Source organism: Lepidochelys kempii, chromosome 21, assembly GCF_965140265.1.
Source record: "Lepidochelys kempii isolate rLepKem1 chromosome 21, rLepKem1.hap2, whole genome shotgun sequence".
NCBI classification, from domain to species: Eukaryota; Metazoa; Chordata; order Testudines; family Cheloniidae; genus Lepidochelys; species Lepidochelys kempii.
In genome coordinates this window covers 13,127,499-13,149,368 of record NC_133276.1, presented here as the reverse complement: position 1 = coordinate 13,149,368, position 21,870 = coordinate 13,127,499, and the positions used below count along the sequence as shown (strand labels likewise).

Here is a 21,870-nt window from a genome sequence, read left to right as displayed (position 1 = left end):
AACATAATCCCAAGTATACCTATAAAATGATGGGGTCTAAATTAGCTGTTACCATTCAAGAAAGAGATCTCGGTGTCATTGTGGGTAGTTCTCTGAAAACATCCACTCAGCAGCAGTGAAAAAGTGACCAGAATGTTGGGAATCGTCAAGAAAGGGGTAGATAATAAGACAGAAAATATCATGTTTTCTCTATATAAATCCATGGTACGCCCACATCTTTAATATTGTATGCAGATGTGGTCACCCCATCTCAAAAAAGATATATTAGATTTGGAAAAGGTTCAGAAAAGGACAACAAAAATTATTGGGGGTGTGGAACAGCTTCCAAATGAGGAGAGATTAATAAGACTGGGACTTTTCATCTTGGAAAAGAGATGACTAAGGGGCAATGTTCCCTCTAATTTTTGACAGGGTGTGTGTGCGCAAAAAATTTCTTCTGTGCAATTATTGTGATTCTGTGAAAATTTTTGTGCGTGCAATGTTTTGCCGTGCGCGGGGCTTAGGATCTGTGTGCGCACGCACACTCGCACAGCTTAGAGGGAACAGTGCATATGATAGAGGTCTATAAAATCATGACTGGGGTGGAGAAAATAAATGAGAAGTGTTATTTACTCCCTCTCATAACAGGAGAGCTAGGGGTCACCAAATGAAATTACTAGGTAGCAGGTTTAAAACAAATAAAAGGGAGTGTTTCGTCACACAACGCACAGTCAACCTGTGGAACTCCTTGCCAGAGGATGTTGTGGAGGCCAAGACCATAACAGAGTTCAAAAAAAGAACTAGATAAGTTCATGGAAGATAGGTCCATCAATGGCTATTAGCCAGAATGGGCAGGGATGGTGTCCCTAGCCCCTGTTTGATGATTGCCTGTTCTGTTCATTCCCTCTGAAGCAGCTGGCATTAGCTACTGTTGGAAGAGAGGATACTAGGCTGGGGCAGACCAAGGGTCCATCTACTATGGCCGTTCTCATGAATTTGCCCCTTCTGTCTTAATCATTGAGTTAATTAAGTAACACCAGGCCTAATAATGCAGCAGAGCAACAGGAAGCTTTAAAGGTACGCAGAGTTCCTGTGTGAATGGGATTCTATACACATGGGTGCTCGCTTTCAGGTGTGAGCCTGTTAAGCCTACGGTCAATATATCCCGCACCCACGGAACGGACACAGGCTGTTCAAGCCACGGATGGTCATTTTCTAGATGTTTGTGCAGCACCCAGCGGTTCCAGCCAGACTGGCCTCTAGATCCTACCTCAATATAAATATTTAATAATTGAGGGCTTTAAAAACCTCTTGAGGTTGCGATTCCACTTAGCAATGGAGAAGGAGGTGTCCAGCAAACAGTTCATGTTGATGGGGCGCTACCATCAACCCCTGTTTTGCATCGTCGACCCTCCTTTTCTCCATTCCCCGCCCCCACCCCCGTGCTCCGATTCCCAGCTTAGCTCTGCACAGCACAATGGCAGGAGCTCTCTCTGAACTGCATGGCGTCTCCCATTCTACTTAGGGCCTGATCCAAAGCCTATTGGAGTTCATGGAAAGACTCCCATGGACTTCAGCGAGCTTTAGAACCGGACCTTAGAGCTCTGGCCGTTTCGACCTTTCACAGAAACCCTCGTGATTCTCTTTATAGGTAGACGACCCTGAGCGTCGTAACATGTCTCCTGCGCTCGCCTGTTTTAGCCGCTATCGCTCAGCAAAAGCAAAAACAATTCCTGAGTAGCTCCGGAGGAACAGAGCGCGAGATGGAAGGACGGGCCAATCAACTGGAGATGGAGAGCGGCTCAGGGGAAGCCCATTTGGTTGGGAAGCAATTGCAGGGATGTCCTCGCACCAGAATGTTAGATAAACACTGAGTGGTGAGCAGTCGTCTCCTCTGCTTCATGTTTTAGGAGGCCTGGAGTTAGCTGCGAGGTGACGATCCCAACACCAAAGCCTTTGGAGATGCTGTCTCAACAGGGCAGGTAAGAGCCCCACGCACAGGTCAGCTGGTCTCGACGACATGGAACGTGGGGAGAAAGCCACGGGGAACCCCACCAGCAGAGCGGAAGGATGATCTCGTGGCAAGGAAGGACGGATGGTCCAGTGGATAGAGCACTGGTCTGGGATGTGGGAGATCTGGGTCCGGTTTATTTCATCTCAGACTCTCTGTGGGTACGTCTACACCGAGGCAGGGAGGTGTAATTCCCAGCTTGGGGTAGCTAGACATGAGCTATCCCAGGAACATTAGCAGTGTGGCTGCAGAGGCACGGGCTAGCCACCCAAGTACAATGCGTCTGAGATAGCAGGCAACGAGATGGGTCCTCATGAATTCTCTCCCCTTCCCCTGCCCAAAAATCAGCCCCCCGCAATGGGCTTGGCAGATAGCTTATGCTGCCACCCCAGCTGTGGTTTGCCCTGCTCTTGAGAGGCATCTCTGGGGGAGCTGTTGGCTGGAGGAACCCCTGTGCTGTCCAAGGGCTTGCAGGGCAATGCAGAGAATAGGGAACTAGGCGTATAGGCTTGTCTCCAGGTGAATTCTGCTGCCTGGCAGGCAGATCCTCACTCATATAAATCAGCATAACTCCCTTGAAGCCACTAGAGAGATATTGACAGGTACCAGCTGAGGATCTCAGCCTCAGAGCCAGGATTTTACCCAGGGGGCAGGCGTGGAAGCGTTTTGCTGTCTGTAAAGTTCCGGGTAAATTTACAGCTCTCTATAAATACTTAATAATAATAATATTGGGCTTGCTCAGGGACCAGACAAGCTTGCTGACTCCACTAGTGGCCAGAGGCAGGCGAGCTCATGGGTGAGTAAATGTCACCATAAAGCAAATGCTATGGAACCGAATAGAGACAGGGTGGTAGCTGATTAATGGCCAGCCGCAGCCCCACAAGCCCCTGGGGAGCGATGCAGACGCCTGTCGGGTTTAATCGCACAGCTAGTCTGAGGTTAATGCACCAACGGCCACAAGCTGCTCTTTCTGGCAAACTGGAACCATGGCCTCCCCCCGTTAACTTGCTAGGCAGGAGCCTCGTCGGCAGCCAGTTCATTTGTGGGTTATTGAAGTGACTGCTGAGTTATTATGTGGGATGGGGCTGTGATTAATATGGGCAGGCCCCTACGTGTGTGCTAAGCAGTAAGGCTGGGATTTTCAAAGCACACTTTGAGAGCCAGGCACCCAACTCCCACTGATTTTTCAGGGAGAACTGGGTGCCTAATTCTCTTAGGCACTTTTGAAAATAGCAGACTCAGGGCCTACAGTGGGTGCTAAAAATCTGAAAGGAAAGGACCAGTGTGTATGTGTTGCGGGGGTGGGGGTGAGGACTAACTGTACCCCGAGTTTGCAAAAAGAGATACATTCTCTACAGTGCAGAGGGGCCAGAAAGGGGCCTCAGCATCATTTACGTCCTATTTTGGAAGCTTAACTGGAGTTTAGCTGGTGCCTGGGCTTTGCGCTTTGGCCTTCTGCACAGGGGGTAATTCTGCCTAGTGGAAGCAAAGAGGAGGCTTATGCCACATGCTCAGTGGCAACTGGGCTGGGTGTAAGTGATCCCTCTGCCCAGCCTGCTAGAGCCTCTCTTGTACCTGTCTGTTTGAATCAAACAGGGCCGGACCCAATCATTCTCTACATGAGGAAATGAACACAGCTGATGCATAAATAGACTTTCCCCTAGGTGCATCAATTCCATGTATAGCAGCAGACCTCTGTAAGACTTAGGGGGAGATTCACTCAGGGGGCCAGCACACTTAAGTCCCACCTCATGCCAGTTTTGAAGCCTGGCATTGGTCCACAGCCCAGGAATTAATTCCACCCTAGATCTCCAGTGCTCCACAGCCCCCTCTGTTTATACCATTTTGCTCTTCCGATTTTCCCATTTGCTTTTTGAAAGGGACACTGTCAACATAAAAATCCTCTATATTAAAAATCCCTTTTCTGCATTACTTGGATTAATTCAAAACAGGAGGGATGCACTTTTTTCTCTCTGCTGTTCATGTTCTTTATTTGTAATTCACGCAGCTTAGATGGTGATTTAGATTAAAGCCGGTCAGTTTCGCTTTAGAATCACAGAAGCAGAGGGTTAGAAGGGACCACAAGGGTCACCTAGTCTAGGATTTGGCTCTGGGTGCCTCCGGGAAGCACATCCGCTCCCCTTTTCCTGCCCAGGTGCTCAGGGTACTGAAACAAAGGTACCTTCTTCCTAAAGCTCTGGGCTAAGAGAGCAAAGAGCGTGAGGAAGGCACTGACACAGAACAAAGGAGAAAGAGAAGGAAATAACGGACCAGTGATGATGATCATGCTAAATAAACACCCATGGAGAAGAACTTGTCCATGTGAGGGACTGAAATTGGGGATTGGTCCTGCTTTGAGCAGAGAGTTGGACCAGATGACCTCCTGAGGGCCCTTCCAACCCTGATCTTCTATGATTCTATGAGATGGCCGTCATAGGAGAGCAAGGTCCACAGCCTTGGGGGTCACTGCAGCAGTGGGCTGATGATCCACCAATCTAAGATGCTCCCTAACAGGCAGGTGGCATCAATGCAAGGCTTAGGGAGGAGGTATTGGTGCGGAGTCTGCTCACTCCTGCCCGTGTGAAGCAGGAGTAATTCCAGTCAGGTCTGTAAAGAGCAGCAAAAAAAGGAAGGAATTTGCAGGGCACAATGTTAACAAAGGATGGGTTCGCTCAGACCCCTGGACAATGCTACATATTCCTGAGCACCATCTACAGTTGACTAACTGCTTACCGGTCTACGGACCTAGCACTCTCATAACAAAAGGACTGGATTGGCCCCAATACAAAACCAACATGAGATCAGGTACCTTAAATATAGCAAGGAGGACCAATCCTCTTAGGGATTTATATCCATAGGGCCAATTTACTGACTCATATCTAGTATGTCAGGGTATACCACGGTAATGCAATAGTCAATGCCTTAGCCAGGATACAGTTTAGTTCTGCTTTGCCTGGACTGGACCAAACTGTGTGCTATAAACCATGTTCCAACCCCGTCAAGCCCATGAGCCAGATTGTGCTCTCTGTGTAGGTCTGCCCGTGTGGATATACTTGATCTACTTGTGTGGACGTACTGGCTGTTGCTTCAGAATAAACCCAGTGTTACCCCAATGGAGAACTTGACCCATAGATTACAAGTAGCCTTTCAAGGTCACCCACCCCAGGATTCTACATCAAGCAGGATCGGCCTCTCCCCTACCCATTGTGCTCGACTCCCCTCCCCTCATTAGGCAAATTGTCCTGCTCTGTGATGATCATCCTTCCCCTTAATGTTGTCCCCTCCCCCGCCAATATCCCAGCTGAATGTTACTGCTGTTAATTGAAGCCCATCTCTCCTTCTCATTGCATTAGTGTCTGGTGTCATTTTCCCCCTCTTACATATTACCATAGATACTGTGGAGCACCAACAGCTGCTCATTAATTAAGGCTGCAACTTTGAGTTTCCATCCTGCCTTCTAGAGCTTTTCCCTCATGGTCCCCAAACAATCCTTGTGAGTCTTCTCTGGCCCAGCTCACCAGAGCCTGGGGGACCAGGAGCAAAGGATGAACCCCTCCATTGTGAGAGGAACAGCACAGAGAAATGAGATAAGCAGCCCCAAGTAGCTCAGAGACCCCAGAATGCGCATGGGATAGGAACTGGGCACATTGCTTTTTAAAAAGCCTACATTTGTGGGCTAAGTCTGTCGGTATTAGCTGTATTCCAGTAGCCCCTAGAGGCCTCAATGGAGATCAGGGCTAGATTTGGGGATGGGGAAGGTTTTCCAATCCTACAAGAGCTGGAGATTTCAAAATCCACTCCCACCCCAAGTCGGGACAAAACCTAAAGTCATTTGACCAAAAATGTCAAATCTTGAAATATTTTGTGAACTGATCATCAGAAACTAAACTGCATTCGGGCCATATGAAAGGTGTTTCAGTAATTTCAAAAAGATGTGTTTTGATTTTGACTTTGAAAAAATAAAGTTTTTAAAATACTTTTTAAAAAGTCTGAATTAACTAAAATTTCTAAATGAACAGTCACTTCAGACTGTACAATGAAACTCTTCATTTAGAAAATGTTTTGAAGTTGAGAGAGTCGTCCAAACTGACCCTACCCAGTGAACAGTTTTGGTTTTGATGAATCAGCACCTGCCGCGGGAGGGGCGGGGTGGCAACCAAACATGGTCAGAAAATTCCCAAATAGCTGTAATCAGGGCCTCACTGTGCTAGGCACTTTACATACACCTACTTAGAGTCCTTTTCCCCAAAAAGCTTACAATCAGGGACCATTTGTTCTGTGTTTGTACAGCACCTTGCACAATGGGTTCCATGGCTCCTGGGTGCTATGGTAATAAAAACAATTAAGACAATTAAGACCATACAGACTAAAGTATTGTCATTCCCATTTTAGAGATGAATAACTGAGGCTCAGAGAGGTGAAAGGATATGCCCAGGGTCACAGGAATTCAGTGGCAAAACCAGAAATTTAACCCAGATCCTCTGCAGCTCAGGCCAGTGCCTTAACCACAGAGGCACCCTTCCTCTCAGAGAAGACAGTGTCAGCCACTGAAGCCTGCCCCAGTGTTTCCTAGAGCAAGCAAACACGTGACCCCCATCTCAATTGGGAGGACTTCTGTCTATAGCAGGCACAGAGAAACAAGGCACTTGAGGGCTCGTTAACAAGCGGTGATCCATTTTAGGAGACAATTTAATGCTGCAAGAGTGCGCTGCACAGAGAATTAGCTAGCACAGATGTCACCCAAGCCGCCTTTGCTAACGCGAATGGAGGTAATTCTTGATATCCTTACGGGACCGAAACATCCTGCAGGGATGCTGGCCTGCCTCTGACCCTGCTAATGTGTCAGGCTATGAGATGAGCTATGGAAATGTTCAACATCCAGGGAACAAATATGCCCATCTGAGCCTTGACCGGCACTTTGGAACGTTTCCCCTCTTCTCAGGAAGAGACCCCTCTCCTGCAAGTTATTCTGCTCATCGGGGTTAATAGGGCTCCATGCATTGCAGGGATCTTCCCACCCAGCAGAACGCCTTGCAGGATTGGAGCCACAGTCTGTCAATTGTTCAGTCCACCAGGTTTTTGGACTGTTCCTTCGGAACCTTTTATTGGCTGCTTTAACCTTTTCTCGGAGAAAATGATGCAAAAAAAAGGAAAAAACACTTTGACAAAAGTGGGCCGAGAGGTGATGGGGAGGGGATAGCATGCAGCATCTGGGAATGGGGAGAATGGTAGAAGGGAAGCCAGGAAAATGAAAGGGGAAGAGAACGGTTTGCCATGCCCCCAGAGCAAGGCTCAGGTGTAGCAGTTCTTGCTCATGCCGTTATGTGGGTTTTATAAGGGTTAAGGAATAAAAACACAGCTACTAATAGGCTTAGGATGCCGCTTGGAGGGATTCGATTTTTACTGGTAAATGTGGTTCAGGTATCGATTTCACTGTATGCACAAATATTTCTATTCATGCGAATTGAAATTTACAGTTAGGCAAAGAAAGAAAGATAGGGCTGAGAAGGGATTCGAGTTTCATTTAGGGTTGTTTACTTGGTGTATTTTGACCAGTGATGACGACCGCATGCATGCTAAGGGTTAAAAAGCTATAACTTTTCGAATCACAATGTCTACAGTCATTAAATAATTGTCCGCCCCCCCCTTATTGCCTGACACCCCCATAATTTCCTGCAACTGTGAAAACTTAAACTGAGAAAATTTGGGGGGGGGAATGCTTAAAAATTAACATTATCTGTTGAAATTATAACACCCCCCCCCCCAGAAATAGAATTCTGCCAAGCCTACTTATGAAGACAACCTAGGGATAGGACCCGATACAGACAAACGTGGTCTTCTCCAGGCTCCTGCTCCAAAGCCCACTGAAATCACTAGGAAGACTCGCTGACTCCAGTGAACATTGAACCCAGGCCTGCATCTGGCTTCTAGGTTTCTCTCATAAGGGCAGAAAAGCCCTCGCAGACAGGGATTTTCAAAAGGGAACCTAAGGGAGTTAGGTGCCTAACTTCCAATGGGATTCAGGCACCTTGGAAAACCCCCAAACGTCAGCCTCAGTTATACTTACCTCTTAGCTAGAGCTTTTGTAGAACCTCAAAGCATTGAGCAAAGGAAGGGCAGTATAATTATCCCGGTCTTATTGTTTTCGTCACAGTGGTGCCTAGAGGCCAAATCTGAGATCAGGGCCCTTTCGTGCTGGATGCTGCACATATATAGTCAGGCTATGTGTACACAGACTGCGGTGTGTAGAGAACCCTGTAGCCCCCCCCAGCATGGGTATAAAGAACAGTGTAGACAGGGAGGCACTGCTTAGGTGAGGACAGACATCTCAACACTGGGAGCATCTACCCTACCCAGCTCTCTACACACTCAGGAAGTGCCACCCATGTCTATGCTGTTATTTTATTTTATTTTTTTTTAAAAGCAGCATAGCTCCCGCTGCCTCCCCCCTGCCTAAGTCTTTCATGGCAGCGTGCTGCTACACAGCACAGTGTGGATGCAGGCTGCTTTACACTGCTGTGTGTTGCCAGACACTCCCTCCGTGCTGCCACGACCTGAGAGACAGAGCCCCAGCCCAAAGAACTTACAGTCTAAGTAGACAAGACAGGCAAAGGGGTTAGAGGTAGAGCTGTCAAATTCTCTCCAGGGGGTTCCCTAGGGAGGTGGGGGAATCTCCTTCTTTAGAGGTTTTTAAGGTCAGGCTTGACAAAGCCCTGCCTGGGATGATTTAGTTGGGGATTGGTGCTGCTTTGAGCAGGGGGTTGGACTAGATACCTCCTGAGCTCCCTTCCAACCCTGATATACTATGAAAATGCCGGGTTGTTGAAAGCGAAGCTTTCCATTACAATGCGTCAATTTCAATATCACTTCATTTCCAGCAGGCAGGCCCTGGGGAGAAAAGTGAAAGTGTTTAAGAGAAGGATGAAACATTCTGTTTCGACCACCTCAGAATGGGATGTTTTGATTTTTTTTTTTAAAATGACTTTACATTTTGAAATTATATTATTTTTAACCTATCAAACAAAACTGAAAAGTCAAAATCAGAATGAAACCTTTTGGTTTTGTAAGAAATAAAAACATTTTGATGGACCTGAAATAGTTCTTTGAAATAATTTCATTTTGTGGGCAACTTTTTGGTTTTGTTCCAGTATGGAATGAAAACAAATTTTGAAATTTCCCACAGAACAGAAATTCTGAATTTCGACCAGCATTAGAGGGAAGGGAAACTGAGGCACAGCATGGTGAAGAGACTTGGCTCAGGTCACACAGCAGGTCAGTGGCAGAGTCAGGAATGTCTTCTGAAACCCAGCTGGGTTCTCTGTCCATTGGACCATGATGTGAAATACCAATATGACTTTTCACAGGTTATAATTCTCTCGTCTATAAATCCATTTATCTATTTAAACAAGTGTGTTCATATTGTTTCCTGGACCTAAAATGTTTTGGAAGATATTTCAAATATAAGCAGACACAGAATATTTTCAAGGATATTTACATACTATATTCAGACGTAATATAGTCACACAATTCTCCCCCCTCTCCCCCACAACACACTTATCACGGATACCAACACGTTGCACACTCTGCACTAGCATGGGGGGGGGGGGGAAATCAGCCTAATTTTGTCTTTGTTTTTGCAAAAAGTTGCAAATCCTTAATTTTATTCTAACACAAATTTATAGTGGCTATAGAAGGACAGTTTAAAACAAATCTAGATGTTTAGAAACAATTAATAAAATTAAATAAAAAAAATAAACTAGAATGAGAAAAAATTAATAAACTAGAATGAGAAGACAATCATTCTACCCTTACGAATTATGCAGTTTTTAAATGATTTAGAAATCATTTAAAAACTGCATAATTTGTAAGGGTAGAATGATTGTCTTCTCATTCTAGTTTATTAATTTTTTTTCCCCCCCACACATCAGCAGAGTTGGGTCTCATCTGCCTATTCTGAGATCATCAGAAAAAACATCAGTGAAGGAGATTGAAGGGGCTGAGATGTTATATACAGAGCCAGGCGAGGGAGGGTGCTCTCAGATCTCATCAGGAGGAGAGCAAGGAGAAAGGGGACAAGGACTTCAGACATCGCGCTGTTATTCTGGCACGCCAGAGAGAGAAGAGTTTCCTTATTTTCCTAGTCACCATGAAAACGGTCATCCAAATCTTGTGCTTCTTCCTTTTAATAACTTTTTACAAATGTGCAGTCATCACTGGGGTAAGTCTGACTTTCTTGCCTATCTAATGTGACATCTGAACAGGTCAGAGATCTTGTATTCCTTCCGAGATGTGGGTGCTACAAGATTCCCTAAGACTGGAGAAGATAATTGCATCTTCTAGCAGTGAAAATATTTATTTTCTGAAATTCAGAAAAGAATTTCCTCCTGAATGCTCAACTAAGAATACATACAGCAAAAATCTATACTGTGCTTATATCTTCAAAGCGTGTCTTTATATTAATTATAATGAAATATCATTGCGTGTGTATTAACAGCTCACTTTTGGGTCCCAACATATCAGTGATAAAAAATAAGCAACCCTAAACCCAAGAGAAATGCTTGCACCGTTTGAATTTTCTGTTTCTGATGGAAACTCAGTTTGAATTAAGTCAACATTCCTCCAGCAGCACTTGATGCCCAGTGAATCTGAAAGTGACACTGACTATAAACAAAAGTGAAACAGACTTGATTCCCCCACCCCTACATTTCAGCAGAAAGTTCTAGAAAAAAAATAGAAATAGAATAAATACGGAAAAATGGGTTATGATTTTTACATTTGTTTGGTTTCTGTAGAGGTTTATTAGTAACACAAATAATGGTTTTACTTGTACATGATTTTTTTGAGCTGTGATCACTCGTATCTAATTACATTATTTCCAAAGTGAGACCAGGCTAGCTGAAGGATAAAAAGTACTGGATTTTTGTATGAGTTAGACTAAACGCTAAATTCTTACTCACTGATCATCTTTTGTACTCTATCAGCTATGAACCCACAGAGAGAAATGTATGCAGATAAAAAGCAGGCGGGGGAATCATAAGTGCTTATTCATAACACTATAGTGCCATAAACTGGTATTTGAGTCAAAGAGGGGAGGAGAGAAATATTAAAAAGTTTTCAAGCTGAGAAAAATGTCAAGTTCTAACACAACACAAAGGTCAGGACATGTTAATAGACAGCCCCAAACTGGCCCATGAGCATTTTGGGGGCTTTGATCCTAGGAGGTACTGAGCATCCCAAACCATCACTGACTTCACTAGATGTGAGAGGAGCACAGCACCTTCAGACAGAGGCCCTGGCATAAGCAGTCCTAACGCCACTGAAGTCAGCGTCGCCTATCTGCCCCAGCATCCTAATTAATGTCAGTCTCATTAATTTATACCCAGAGAAAAAAAATCCAAATTTAAAGAGAAAAGGAGAGAGGCCAAGAGTCCAAGCAATATATCCTAATTTATTTAAATAGTGTTAATTTGTGTTGGAGGTATATACATTCTGCTTTTGTGAGAGCATATTATTAAACTGCTCTTGGGTTAGAGCGAACTCTGAGCTGTTGGAAGGGCCTGGCTGAAGTCAAAGCACAGAGGAATAGTTTTCAGAGGAGCAGCCATGTTAGTCTGTATTCGCAAAAAGAAAAGGAGGACTTGTGGCACCTTAGAGACTAACCAATTTATTTGAGCATGAGCTTTCGTGAGCTACAGCTCACTTGAGCATCACTCCAAAGCCCCTTATGTTACTTTACATTTCAAAGTCCTGGCTTCCCTTGTTTTCCATTTCAGAGACATGAATTCAGAAAAGGATTAAAATACGAAAAAGCAGATTCACTCTCTCATGAAAGAAAGCAAATCCTAGAATATCCCTTTCTTCTCCCTGCAAATAAAATGTGTAGTGGAGACTTCTTATGCCCAAAGAATTGTTTAAAGAAGAGAGCTTCATTTCAAAAAAGGAATGTACAAAATATAATTCACACCTGCCTTTCCGTGCAATTTCAGCCTGATCCTGGTCCCACAGCTGGGAGTTTTACCATTGACTTAAACAGGATCAGCATCAGGCTCTCCTTCTAAAAGGTTTAAAGTTTTTACACTTTACTGATCAAATCTAGCTTGTTTTAAAAATTGAAACTTTTATAGTTCCTCTCTCTCAATACACACATGTAAATACTCCAGAAGAGATTGCAATTCTATCCCACTGGTTTCTGTTATGAGCTCCACTATTCTTCCCTTATAAAAAAAAAAAAATCTAGTGGCTATTCTTAGTCTGATAAAGCCACACAGAACAAAGGCCTTTTTCACTTCATTTCATCCATTCCCAAATGGTACTCTAAAAAATGAAAAGTTAGCCCTAGAATTATGACACTCCACCACCAAGTAAACTGTAAAGATTCTCCAAAGCAGAAAGAAAACTCCCACTGATTTCAGTAGGACCACTTGTGAAATAAACGGCCAGGCACCTTGAGGGAAGGGATCTGATTCTAGCCACACATGTAATTTCAGCAGCTGAGAAGCTAAAACCTGCCGCCCTGTCTCAGGCATTGACTGGTATCAGCTTGCTCGGTATTAGCCAAATGTCTCAGACATGGAGCATTTTGCCACGCTGCACTGTACAGTAGCTTGGTGATTTTGGATACAGGAGACCAATGCTAGGTAGGGAGCCACTTGTGTCTTTGATTTGAAAAGTGCCCCTACTTTCCAAAGTTCAAATCTGTGCAGATTGTCAAAAGAAAATAGCTTGCTTTAGCTCTAAGCGTTTCCTAGAATATTTGGGCCTAGAACCATGACCTTCTGGTACACGTTACCGGTTCCAAGCTTTCATTCTCTAGAATCTGGGAGCCAAAAACTGAAAGATTTGGGGCCAGATCCTCGGCTGGTGTAAATCAGCATGGCTGTTAGTTTCAGTGGGAGCAACAGTGATTTCCGCCAGGGTCCTGATCCCTGACTGTAATGCAAACGAATAAGTGACTATTTTATTATGTAGCCATTGGTTTAATGCTGAACTCAGCATGGCTGGCTTCCCTAGCTCACCTCCTGCATCACCTGTCAGCCTCAGGAGCACAAAGACCTTTCCTCCCCTTTGGCATCTGAGTCCTGAACATGTCAGAAGAGCTTGTGTAAAGCCCTTCTAGCCAGAATCGGATTCTCACTCTCACCACAAGCCCTCATCAACTTAACGTGAGATATGTGGCTTTTAAAGGGTCTCTTGTTCCGATTAAGGATAGATGCTTGTCTTTGAAGCACTTGCCAGTGCAGCTTGACTTATTTACCTGTTGCCCTGGAGCAGGGATTTCCCCTGCTCACAGTAAAGCTGATCTGAATGCACCTCCGGCTAATTGGTGCTTGTTTTGCCTCCCCGTTAGGCTTGTGAGAGGGATCTGCAGTGTGGAGCCGGGACATGCTGTGCCATCAGCCTGTGGCTTCGAGGACTCAGGATGTGCACTCCGCTGGGACAGGAAGGAGATGAATGCCACCCGTTCAGTCACAAGGTATGCCCTTAACCCTTTCACAGTCTCGTCTAAGCAATGGCCCAGGGGCTGATCTTTTTCAATACTGCTGCAGCTATATTTTCTAGAGCAACTCTTTGTTGGGAGGGATGAGTTCAAAGGTAGTATTTTTTTTTAAATGGCACATCATATTAGTCTAGGCAGTGCTATAACCCTGCTAACCAGATCCTGTAAGGTATGTTCATGGCATACACAGAGAATTCTCTTGCGGGAAGGTTGCAACGTAACATTACCTTATTTCTCAGAATTCAGATTGATAAACATAGAAGAACCCAGAACAGAGAGAGAGAAAACAGGCTGCTCCCTAAAACAGAGGCACAACTCATCCCATCTTATTCTAGACTGGCTCGCTGCAGACTTCCAATTGCAGACTTCCCTACAGACCCCCCCCCCCCAGCCTACTAGCAAGGCAAGGAAACCCCTTAGGATTTAAAGTTACAGCTTGTAATTTTTACAGTTTAACATATCACACTGTAATCTGAAGGACTTTCAGGGATCAGGGTGCACGATGCCATCCATCTGTGGATGTATACTCCAGTGGGGCAGGCACGGTCTGGGACTCAAGCACTCTGGGCTCTGCTCTCAAATGGAGAGAATCCCTGCATGACATGTGGTGCCTAATCTGTGCCTCAGTTTCCCCCTATCTGCACCAGCACACAGAGGCTTATCCAAACATGCAGAGCTGAAAAGAGAATCCAGGAGTCCTAACACCCAGCTACCCCTACCATGACCACTCACGCTTCCAGCCAGATCCTCAAACAGCACTCTACTAACATCAACCTGTCAAAGCTTCTACAGGTCACTGCTGGCCTATGGCCAGCGCTGTACAAGCCTGTTTAACAGCTCAAGTCGTGCTGTGCACGTGGCTCCAGGGGGCTCAATCTGTGCTTTCAGTTTATTTAAAGAAAGGTGCTTTTGTCACTTGAGATTTAATTCTAAATACTCAACAAAGCAAACCAGAAGCCAGGATAACGTCTGTGAACCTTCAGAACTCTGTGGCTTTGTCCAGCACGCAACACAAAAGCTTTAGCATTACCCCAAAGTGGAAGTACTTAGCACCAGTCGCTAAGGCCTTTGAGGGACTCTGCTAATAACTCCTCAGACATTGATCTCTTAGGAGGGAGACTCAGTAAATAATGCAGGGCTTTCTGCCCAGGATCAGCCTGCAGGAGATGGAGAAAGATTCAGAAGGGAATCAGACTTTATTAAAATCACCGCCAAGGGGAAATAAAGATACATTCTCGAGGCTTAAATTTCATAAGGGATTGTTTTGAAAAGACAGGAGATAAATGTCTGTCACCTCACCTTCCCATTTAATACCAGAAAGGAGGGAGAGAAGATGGGGGATGAGAAGGACAAATGGAGGAGAGGCGAAGGAGGAAGTTGAAGACATTGGGGAATCCAGGCCCTTTCCACCCTGGCTGTTCTAATGGTGAATCTCATGGTGTCCCCTAATTTTCAGCAAAAACAGGTAACAGCTAAACGATGGCTGCTCATAGCCAAAGGATAGTTTATCCCAATAATTTGTCCTGCTCAGCTCCTTTCATTATTGAGGACCTCCATGTGCTGTATAAGTCTCCCTCTGAGGGAGGCATTATCCTCGTGTTAAAGCTAGGGGAAACTGAGGCACAGAGGTCTAGATTCTGCAACCTTTATTCAATGAGACCACTCCTGTAATGGCTGCATAATCAGAGGCTCCAGGCCAGTATCGCCAAGGACACAGCTGGGGCCAGCATGATGAGCTGTTGCAGAAATCTGTCCATTTATTCTACCGCCCAAATGGATGCCACGTTCTTTTGAATGTCTAGCCCTAAGTGGCTAGCCCAGGATCAGAGAGATGAGATGGGCTAGGCGATAGCTTTTATTGGACCAACTTCTGGGGCGGGGCGGGGAAACAAGTTTAGCAACTGTGGCTCAAAAGCGTGTCTCTCTCACCAATTAGAGATATTAGCTCACCCATCTCATCTCTCTGATGTCCTGAGACCAACACAGCTACAATCCTGCATAGCCTAGACTCATGCAGCCCCTGCTGGAGTTAGGAATAGAATCAAGGGGTGAAATCCCAACACCCCCAACCAAATCAACAGCAAAACCCCAGTTCACTTAAATGGGGCCAGGATTTCATACTGAATTTGCAAACCCCCCAGCCACTACTCTCTAGTGTGTGCTACATCCACCAGGAGATGGAGCAAGGACTCAGCAGTTCACATGGCAGGTGAAGGGTTAGAAGCAAATTTGAACCACCCTGGGGAAAGCAGAGAGCTTGCCCGAGATTATATGTTACAGAAAGAGACAAGAGGTTCCTAGGGCTCTCTAAATACATCAGGGGATAAATATCCAGGAGGGAGAAGAACCATTGAGGCTAACGGACACCGTTGGTACAAGAACAACGGAGGATAAACTGTCCAGGAATAAATGGAGGCTGGAAATTAGAAGCAGGTTTCTAACCAGCAGAGGTTCTGGAACAGCCTCGCAGTAAAAGTAGTGGGGGGTCAAACCTCCTAAGTGATTTGAAGGTGGAGTTTGGTCAGTAGATGAATGGGATTCTGATAGGGTTGCCTGTGACAGCAGGGACAGGATTTCATAATGCGGCAGGCCTATGTCCCTATGGATTCTCTAGTGTCTAGAGGCAAGGAGACAATCAGTATTCCCTTCACCCCCAGAGATCCGGTGCAATTAGTCCCCCATTCACAAACACCCACACAACAGCACATCTTACTCCAAAACTTCTCCTCCCACTACACTTCACAGGACCTGATCTTGCTCTCACGCATGTCAGCAATCAGGACCGGCTCCAGCGGAATTGGAGAGGTGAGAGGAGAATCAGGAGCACCATGCATCACAGTTGAGTTAACTCTCATGGGGGAGCAATAGGTCAGTGGTTTGAGCATTGGCCTGCTAAACCCGGGGTTGTGAGTTCAATCCTTGAGGGGGCCATTTAGGGATCTGGGGCAAAAATTGGGGATTGGTTCTGCTTTGAGCAGGGGGTGGGACTAGATGAGGTCCCTTCCACCCCTGCTATTCTCTGATTCTAGGATACTCATTGTGAGCAGGTCCCAATGCAGGCAGAATGGCTGACTTTAATGGAACTTCCCCAGCTCACACCAGCTGAGGGTCTGGTTCTCCGATCCCTGTGAGAACAGGGAGCAAGTTGAAGCTAGACAATTCGGGCTGGAAATAAGGCATTCATTTTTAACAGGGGAGGGTCATTAACCACCGAAACCATCTACCGAGGGTCACAGGGGTTCTCCATCACGGACCATTCTTAAATCACGATGGGTGTTTTCCTACCAGATCTGCTCCAGGAATTATTGGGATGCAGTTCTCTGGCCGAGGTGAGACGGGGGTCAGACTAGAGTCTTGCCCCGGGAATCTCTAAATCTATGAAAAGCGAACTAAGGGAGCCGGTGAAGTGAGCGGTAGCTCACGAAAGCTTATGCTCAGATCAATGTGTTAGTCTCTAAAGGTGCCCCAAGTCCTCTTGTTCTTTTTGCGGATACAGACTAACACGGCTGCTACTCTGAAACCTAAGAGCAGAATGAGACAAAAACAGGAGGGGGGGCCTGCTGCAAACCCCAGCACCTCTGAAAGTCAAGCTGTTCTTATGTCACTGCCCACTGGGATTGTCAAAGGAGCCAAAGTGACTTTCAAGGGAAATTGGGTGCCTTAGCCCCTCCATCCCCACTTTAAAGGCCTAACTTCACGCACCCCAGTGTAAAAGTGGGGGAGGTTTAGATTGGATATTAGGAAAAACTTTCACTAAGAGGGTGGTGAAACACGGGAATGCGTTACCTAGGGAGGTGGTAGAATCTCCTTCCTTAGAGGTTTTTAAGGTCAGGCTTGACAAAGCCCTGGCTGGGATGATTTAACTGGGAATTGGTTCTGCTTCGAGCAGGGGGTTGGACTAGATGACCTTCTAAGGTCCCTTCCAACCCTGATATTCTATGAAAAATGCTGGTTCCTAGTTTCAAGGGAAAGAGGCAGCATTGTCCAATAGTGAAAGCAGTGGGCTCTGATGCAGGACCCTTGGGTTCTGTTCCCAGCTCAGCTCAGAACTCGACCTGCAATGCACTGCAAGGCACCGACTGAAGCTCCACTTGTCTACAGAGCACGGGGAGCGTACACTGCTCTGTTCAGAACACGTACAGCGACAAGGCCCCTATCCCTAAGGGGTGACAGCCTAACAGATGCATGCGAGATGTGAGAGGACAGCCCTAGCGGCAGACAGCGGGGAAGTGCTGGGCAGGGGGATCATGCTGGGAGGCCTGTGAATCTAGCATGTTTTAAGGGAGGATCCGAAGGAGAACTGTATTTATCCACCTGTACCATCAAGACACCTGACAGCACACGACCCCTCAATAGCCGCCTGATGAGGCTCACGCTAGTTCCTCACCTGCCCTGACCCAGCCAATGGGAGTTGCACCTGCAGGCAGGGCAGCACATGCACCCCCCCGGCCACCCCTCAGGCTAGGAGCCGGACATGGCGGCTGCTTCCCGACCTGGGAGCCATGCGGTGTGGCGTAGCGGCTAACAGGGAGCTGCCAGCCCTGCTGTGTAGCATGGCAGCACCACCAACTGGACAGTCAACAGCCCAGGCGGCGGTGCTGACCAGAACCGCCAGGATCCCTTTTTGACTGGGTGTTCCGGTCCAAAACTGGACACCTGATCACCCTACTCCCTGGAGTTGCCAGGCTAAATTCACTCATGACTGTAAGGAGTTCTGAGTTGAAAGCCTCAGCTGGCTGTGGTCCAAATGAGCTCCAAGAGGATACCCGAGTCAGGACCAAGCACCCAGTCCTGCAACCCTTTACTCTTGCTAGGAATCCCGTGGTCAGCAAGGGGACCCGTGCTGCCCATCAGAGCTACAGGATTAGGCCTTGATTTACAGTGTTGCCCACTTTGACCATTTTATTGTCAGTCTGGTCGCAGCGGGTGCTTTCTCACAAGGCCCCAGCTCTTGGAGTCATGCCATTATGGGAGAACCTCAACTTCCATTTTAAAATTAGGCAGTTGCTAACCCCCATGGTTAGAGAGAAAAGCTGGTTAAACAAGACCTGGGCGCCCCCGAAAGCTCAGACACTAGGAGGCTAATTAAATAAGCCAATACTTTTTAAAAAGGCCTGTGATTTGTCAAGTCAAGTCCCTGAGTTTTGTGGGCTTGAGTCCTGAGTTTTGAGCACTTGGCGTTGACAATACTGTGCCTGACCAGTCCTATTGAAGCCAGTGGGGATTAGTCACATGGCCAAAGTTATCCATTAGCTTAAGTGCTTTGCTGGATTGGGGCCAGAGTAAAGAACTTCAGGATTTGGCCCATTGTCACTGGACATGAAACACCTACAGGAAGACAGGGAGGAGTCTGTTTCACCCAGCCAAGGATTTTCCTAGCATTGCTCTGTGGTTGAAGTTCTGACATTCTTTGCGGTGTCTTTTGTCTCTTCCATTTTCTGCTGAAGGTCCCTTTCCTTGGAAAACGCCAACACCACACCTGCCCGTGTTTGCCAAACTTTATATGCTCCAGGTTCATTGATGGCAGATTCCGGTGTTCAGTAGACTTCAAGAACATAGACTTTTAGCAAACAGGATGGAGCTTCAGAGCCCTTCCCAGCTGGAGGACCGGGCAGCACTGCTCTCTGAAACGAGCACCACCCAACACCTTTTTTAATTTCCCTTCACCACCACCAAGTATTCTACAGTGAGTGTAAAGACAAAACACAGGTAGAGGGAGATTTTCAAAGGCACAAATAACATTGAGCACTGATTAAGCACAGCCTTCAGTAGATCTCAAAATGCATTACTAAAGAGGTTAGGATCATTATCCCCATTTTATAGCTGAGAAAACTGAGGCACAAGTAGGCAAAGTGACTTACCCATGGTCACTCAGCAGACCAGTGGCAGAGACAGGAATAGCACCTGGGTCTTCTGAGGCCACATCCAGTGCTTTGTTCACTAGCGTGTGTGCACTCACCTAACTCCCATTGACTTTCAATGAGCTGGGTGCCTAACTGCCCTTTGAAAATCTCCAACATCTTCTGAAAATGTCACTCTGCATGTAAAAAAAAAGTGGGGGATGCTGTCAACAATACTTCAGACCCAACATTTATTTTATATAACGGAACGAAGGGGTTTTACTAGAAAGAAAGGTTTTCAGGATTAAAAAACCCTCACTCATATGGTTAAGTGCTTACTCACCCAAATAACCCCTGTGCTGTTATTCTTAGTAAGGCATGGAGCTTATGCTTAACAGTTATGGGATGCTTGAATAAAAAGAATATAAGACCAGAGGCAGGCTGCAGCTTATGGCATCCACTGTCTGATCTGCTCCGTGCCGTCTACACCAGAGCTCCACCTTGCAAAAGGAGGAGGAACTTTGGCCTCTGTAGTCAAACCCCACAACCCTGCACACCAACAGCAGCTGCTCCACGCAGTCCTGTTGTATCCAGTGGGTCTACTCTGGGAGTAAGTACTGATCAGGGTGAGTACAGGCTTTACAATCAGACTAGTGCCGGGGAATAGGAACTGAAAATAAACAGCAGGTGAAATTAACCAGCCGAGTTTCATTAACCAACCACAGTGAAATGCTAAGCTGAACAGCAGCTCTGTGGAGCTCAAAAACTTGTCTCTGTCGCCAAGCAGAGGTTGGTCCAATAAAAGCTATTACCGTGTGTGTGAGATCCTGGGACCCACACAGCTACTACAACATTGCAAACTAAATAGTGTACATTCTCCCCCCCTGCCCCATTTCATTTTTGAAAGTCTCAGCTGGTCAGAGAAACTTTCCTAGAACCATATTTTGAGAGAACATACAGGTCCATCAAATCAAAATGCTTTGCGAAATTTGGTTGTTTGCAGTGGAATCTCCTTTTAGAAGAGAATTGGAAAAAAGCCCCAACAATATCAAAATGGGAAAGACGTTTTCAGAATAAAATCTTTTGATTTGTGTTTTGTGGTGACTTGTCATTAAATTTTATTATATTAAAATATAATAAAGAATCAAAATTAAACAACTGTGTCAATTTATTGTTTAAAATCAACCTGAAATGATTGTGTCATTTGCAGAGACTTTCAATATGGTAGGTTTTTACCCTGATTTAGAACAGAGCTAAACATTGAAGTCTCAGAATCCTGCACAAAACAGAACTTCCATCCTCTGCACAGCTGTTAATCCAAGCTGTAATGATTAACAGTTAGGTTTTAAGGATAGGACCAGGTGCTAGCATCCACACACATGTTGTGTAGTAGCATACTCCACAAGCAGTCCTATTCGTTCTTCATGGGATTGTTTGCAGAATCAGCTACTACTCAACATGGGTAATAGTGGAGAGACAGACTTTAAGACCAGAATGGACAATCGTGATCGTCTTGTCTGACCTCCTGCACACTGCAGGCCACAGAACCTCACCCACCACTGCTGCCAGAGACCCCTATCCTCTGGCTGAGTTACTGAAGTCCTCAAATCATGGTTTAAAGACTCCAAGTTACAGAGAATCCACCATTGACATTAGTTTAAACCAGCCCAACCCGTTTTTTATACTGTGTGTCCCTTTAATTATTGAACGGTTTGATTTCCCTTTAGGTGCTCACCCAGATACAACCTTTTATCGTAATGTTTCAGTTAAGTCTAGCATTTATTCACTAGGAGCTTGAACCAATCTCCATTGACTTCAGTAGGTTTTGAATCAGTCCTTAGGGAAAGTATGTAATACAAAAAGGAAAGGTTTAGTTATTCACACCCTACTCAGCATCTGCGTAAGCTTCAGATATCCTATCATTATGATATCACAGGCTGGTCTTTACATTTAGGTCTGTCAAGCTCACTCCAAAAATATACTAAATACAATTAAATATTGTTCACTAATATATGTAGTACGTTACCTTCAGGAAATTTTATCAGTTCAGAGGCCTGTATGCACTTGTCCTTTTTAAAGGCCTGTTTAAGATCCTTCTGCATCATTTGACCTTGATTTCTGGTTTAATTTTAGCAGCTATTGCAAAATGGAGGTTTGTTTCCAAGAAGATAGAAGCAATGCAAAAAACTTTTTTGGAATGGATTCAAAAACCCTGTTCACTGGGAAAATAACATTCTGCTTGTAATATGTACGTGGGAAACCTGTGTGTTTGACTGTATTATGATAAACATACAATGGTAAAACTGTGTTTTAAGGTCTCAATTTTTATGCCATCTAGTTCAGCACTAGACCATTCATTTGTATTACGGTAGCACCCATAGGGCTGCAACTGCTGTTAGGACCCTGTTATTCTTTACAACTATAGAAAGAAAGACAGTCCTTGCTCAGAGTTTACAATCTAACTGGACAAGGCAGGCAAAGGGTGAGAGAAAGGCTGTATCTGTCTCTTTCCACTTAATTTTATCTGGAACATCAGATGAGAT

The 21,870-nt window shown here is 45.5% G+C and overlaps 1 protein-coding gene across 3 annotated transcripts in view; it reads left to right on the top strand.

Moving 5' to 3' along the window:
- PROK1 (prokineticin 1) overlaps positions 1-20,432 on the top strand; it is a 30,598-nt gene extending 10,166 nt beyond the window's left edge. For 2 of the 3 annotated variants that reach the window (XM_073319934.1, XM_073319933.1), the window contains 2 exons: positions 13,338-13,463; positions 18,935-20,432. In XM_073319934.1, coding sequence (XP_073176035.1) covers positions 13,338-13,463; positions 18,935-19,054 — 246 coding nt within the window. In that variant the 3' untranslated portion in view covers positions 19,055-20,432. Of the gene's footprint in view, positions 1-1,970; positions 2,152-13,337; positions 13,464-18,934 lie in introns of those variants that run through there. The other variant, XM_073319932.1, reaches the window with a different exon arrangement.
- Positions 20,433-21,870: the final 1,438 nt, after the last annotated feature.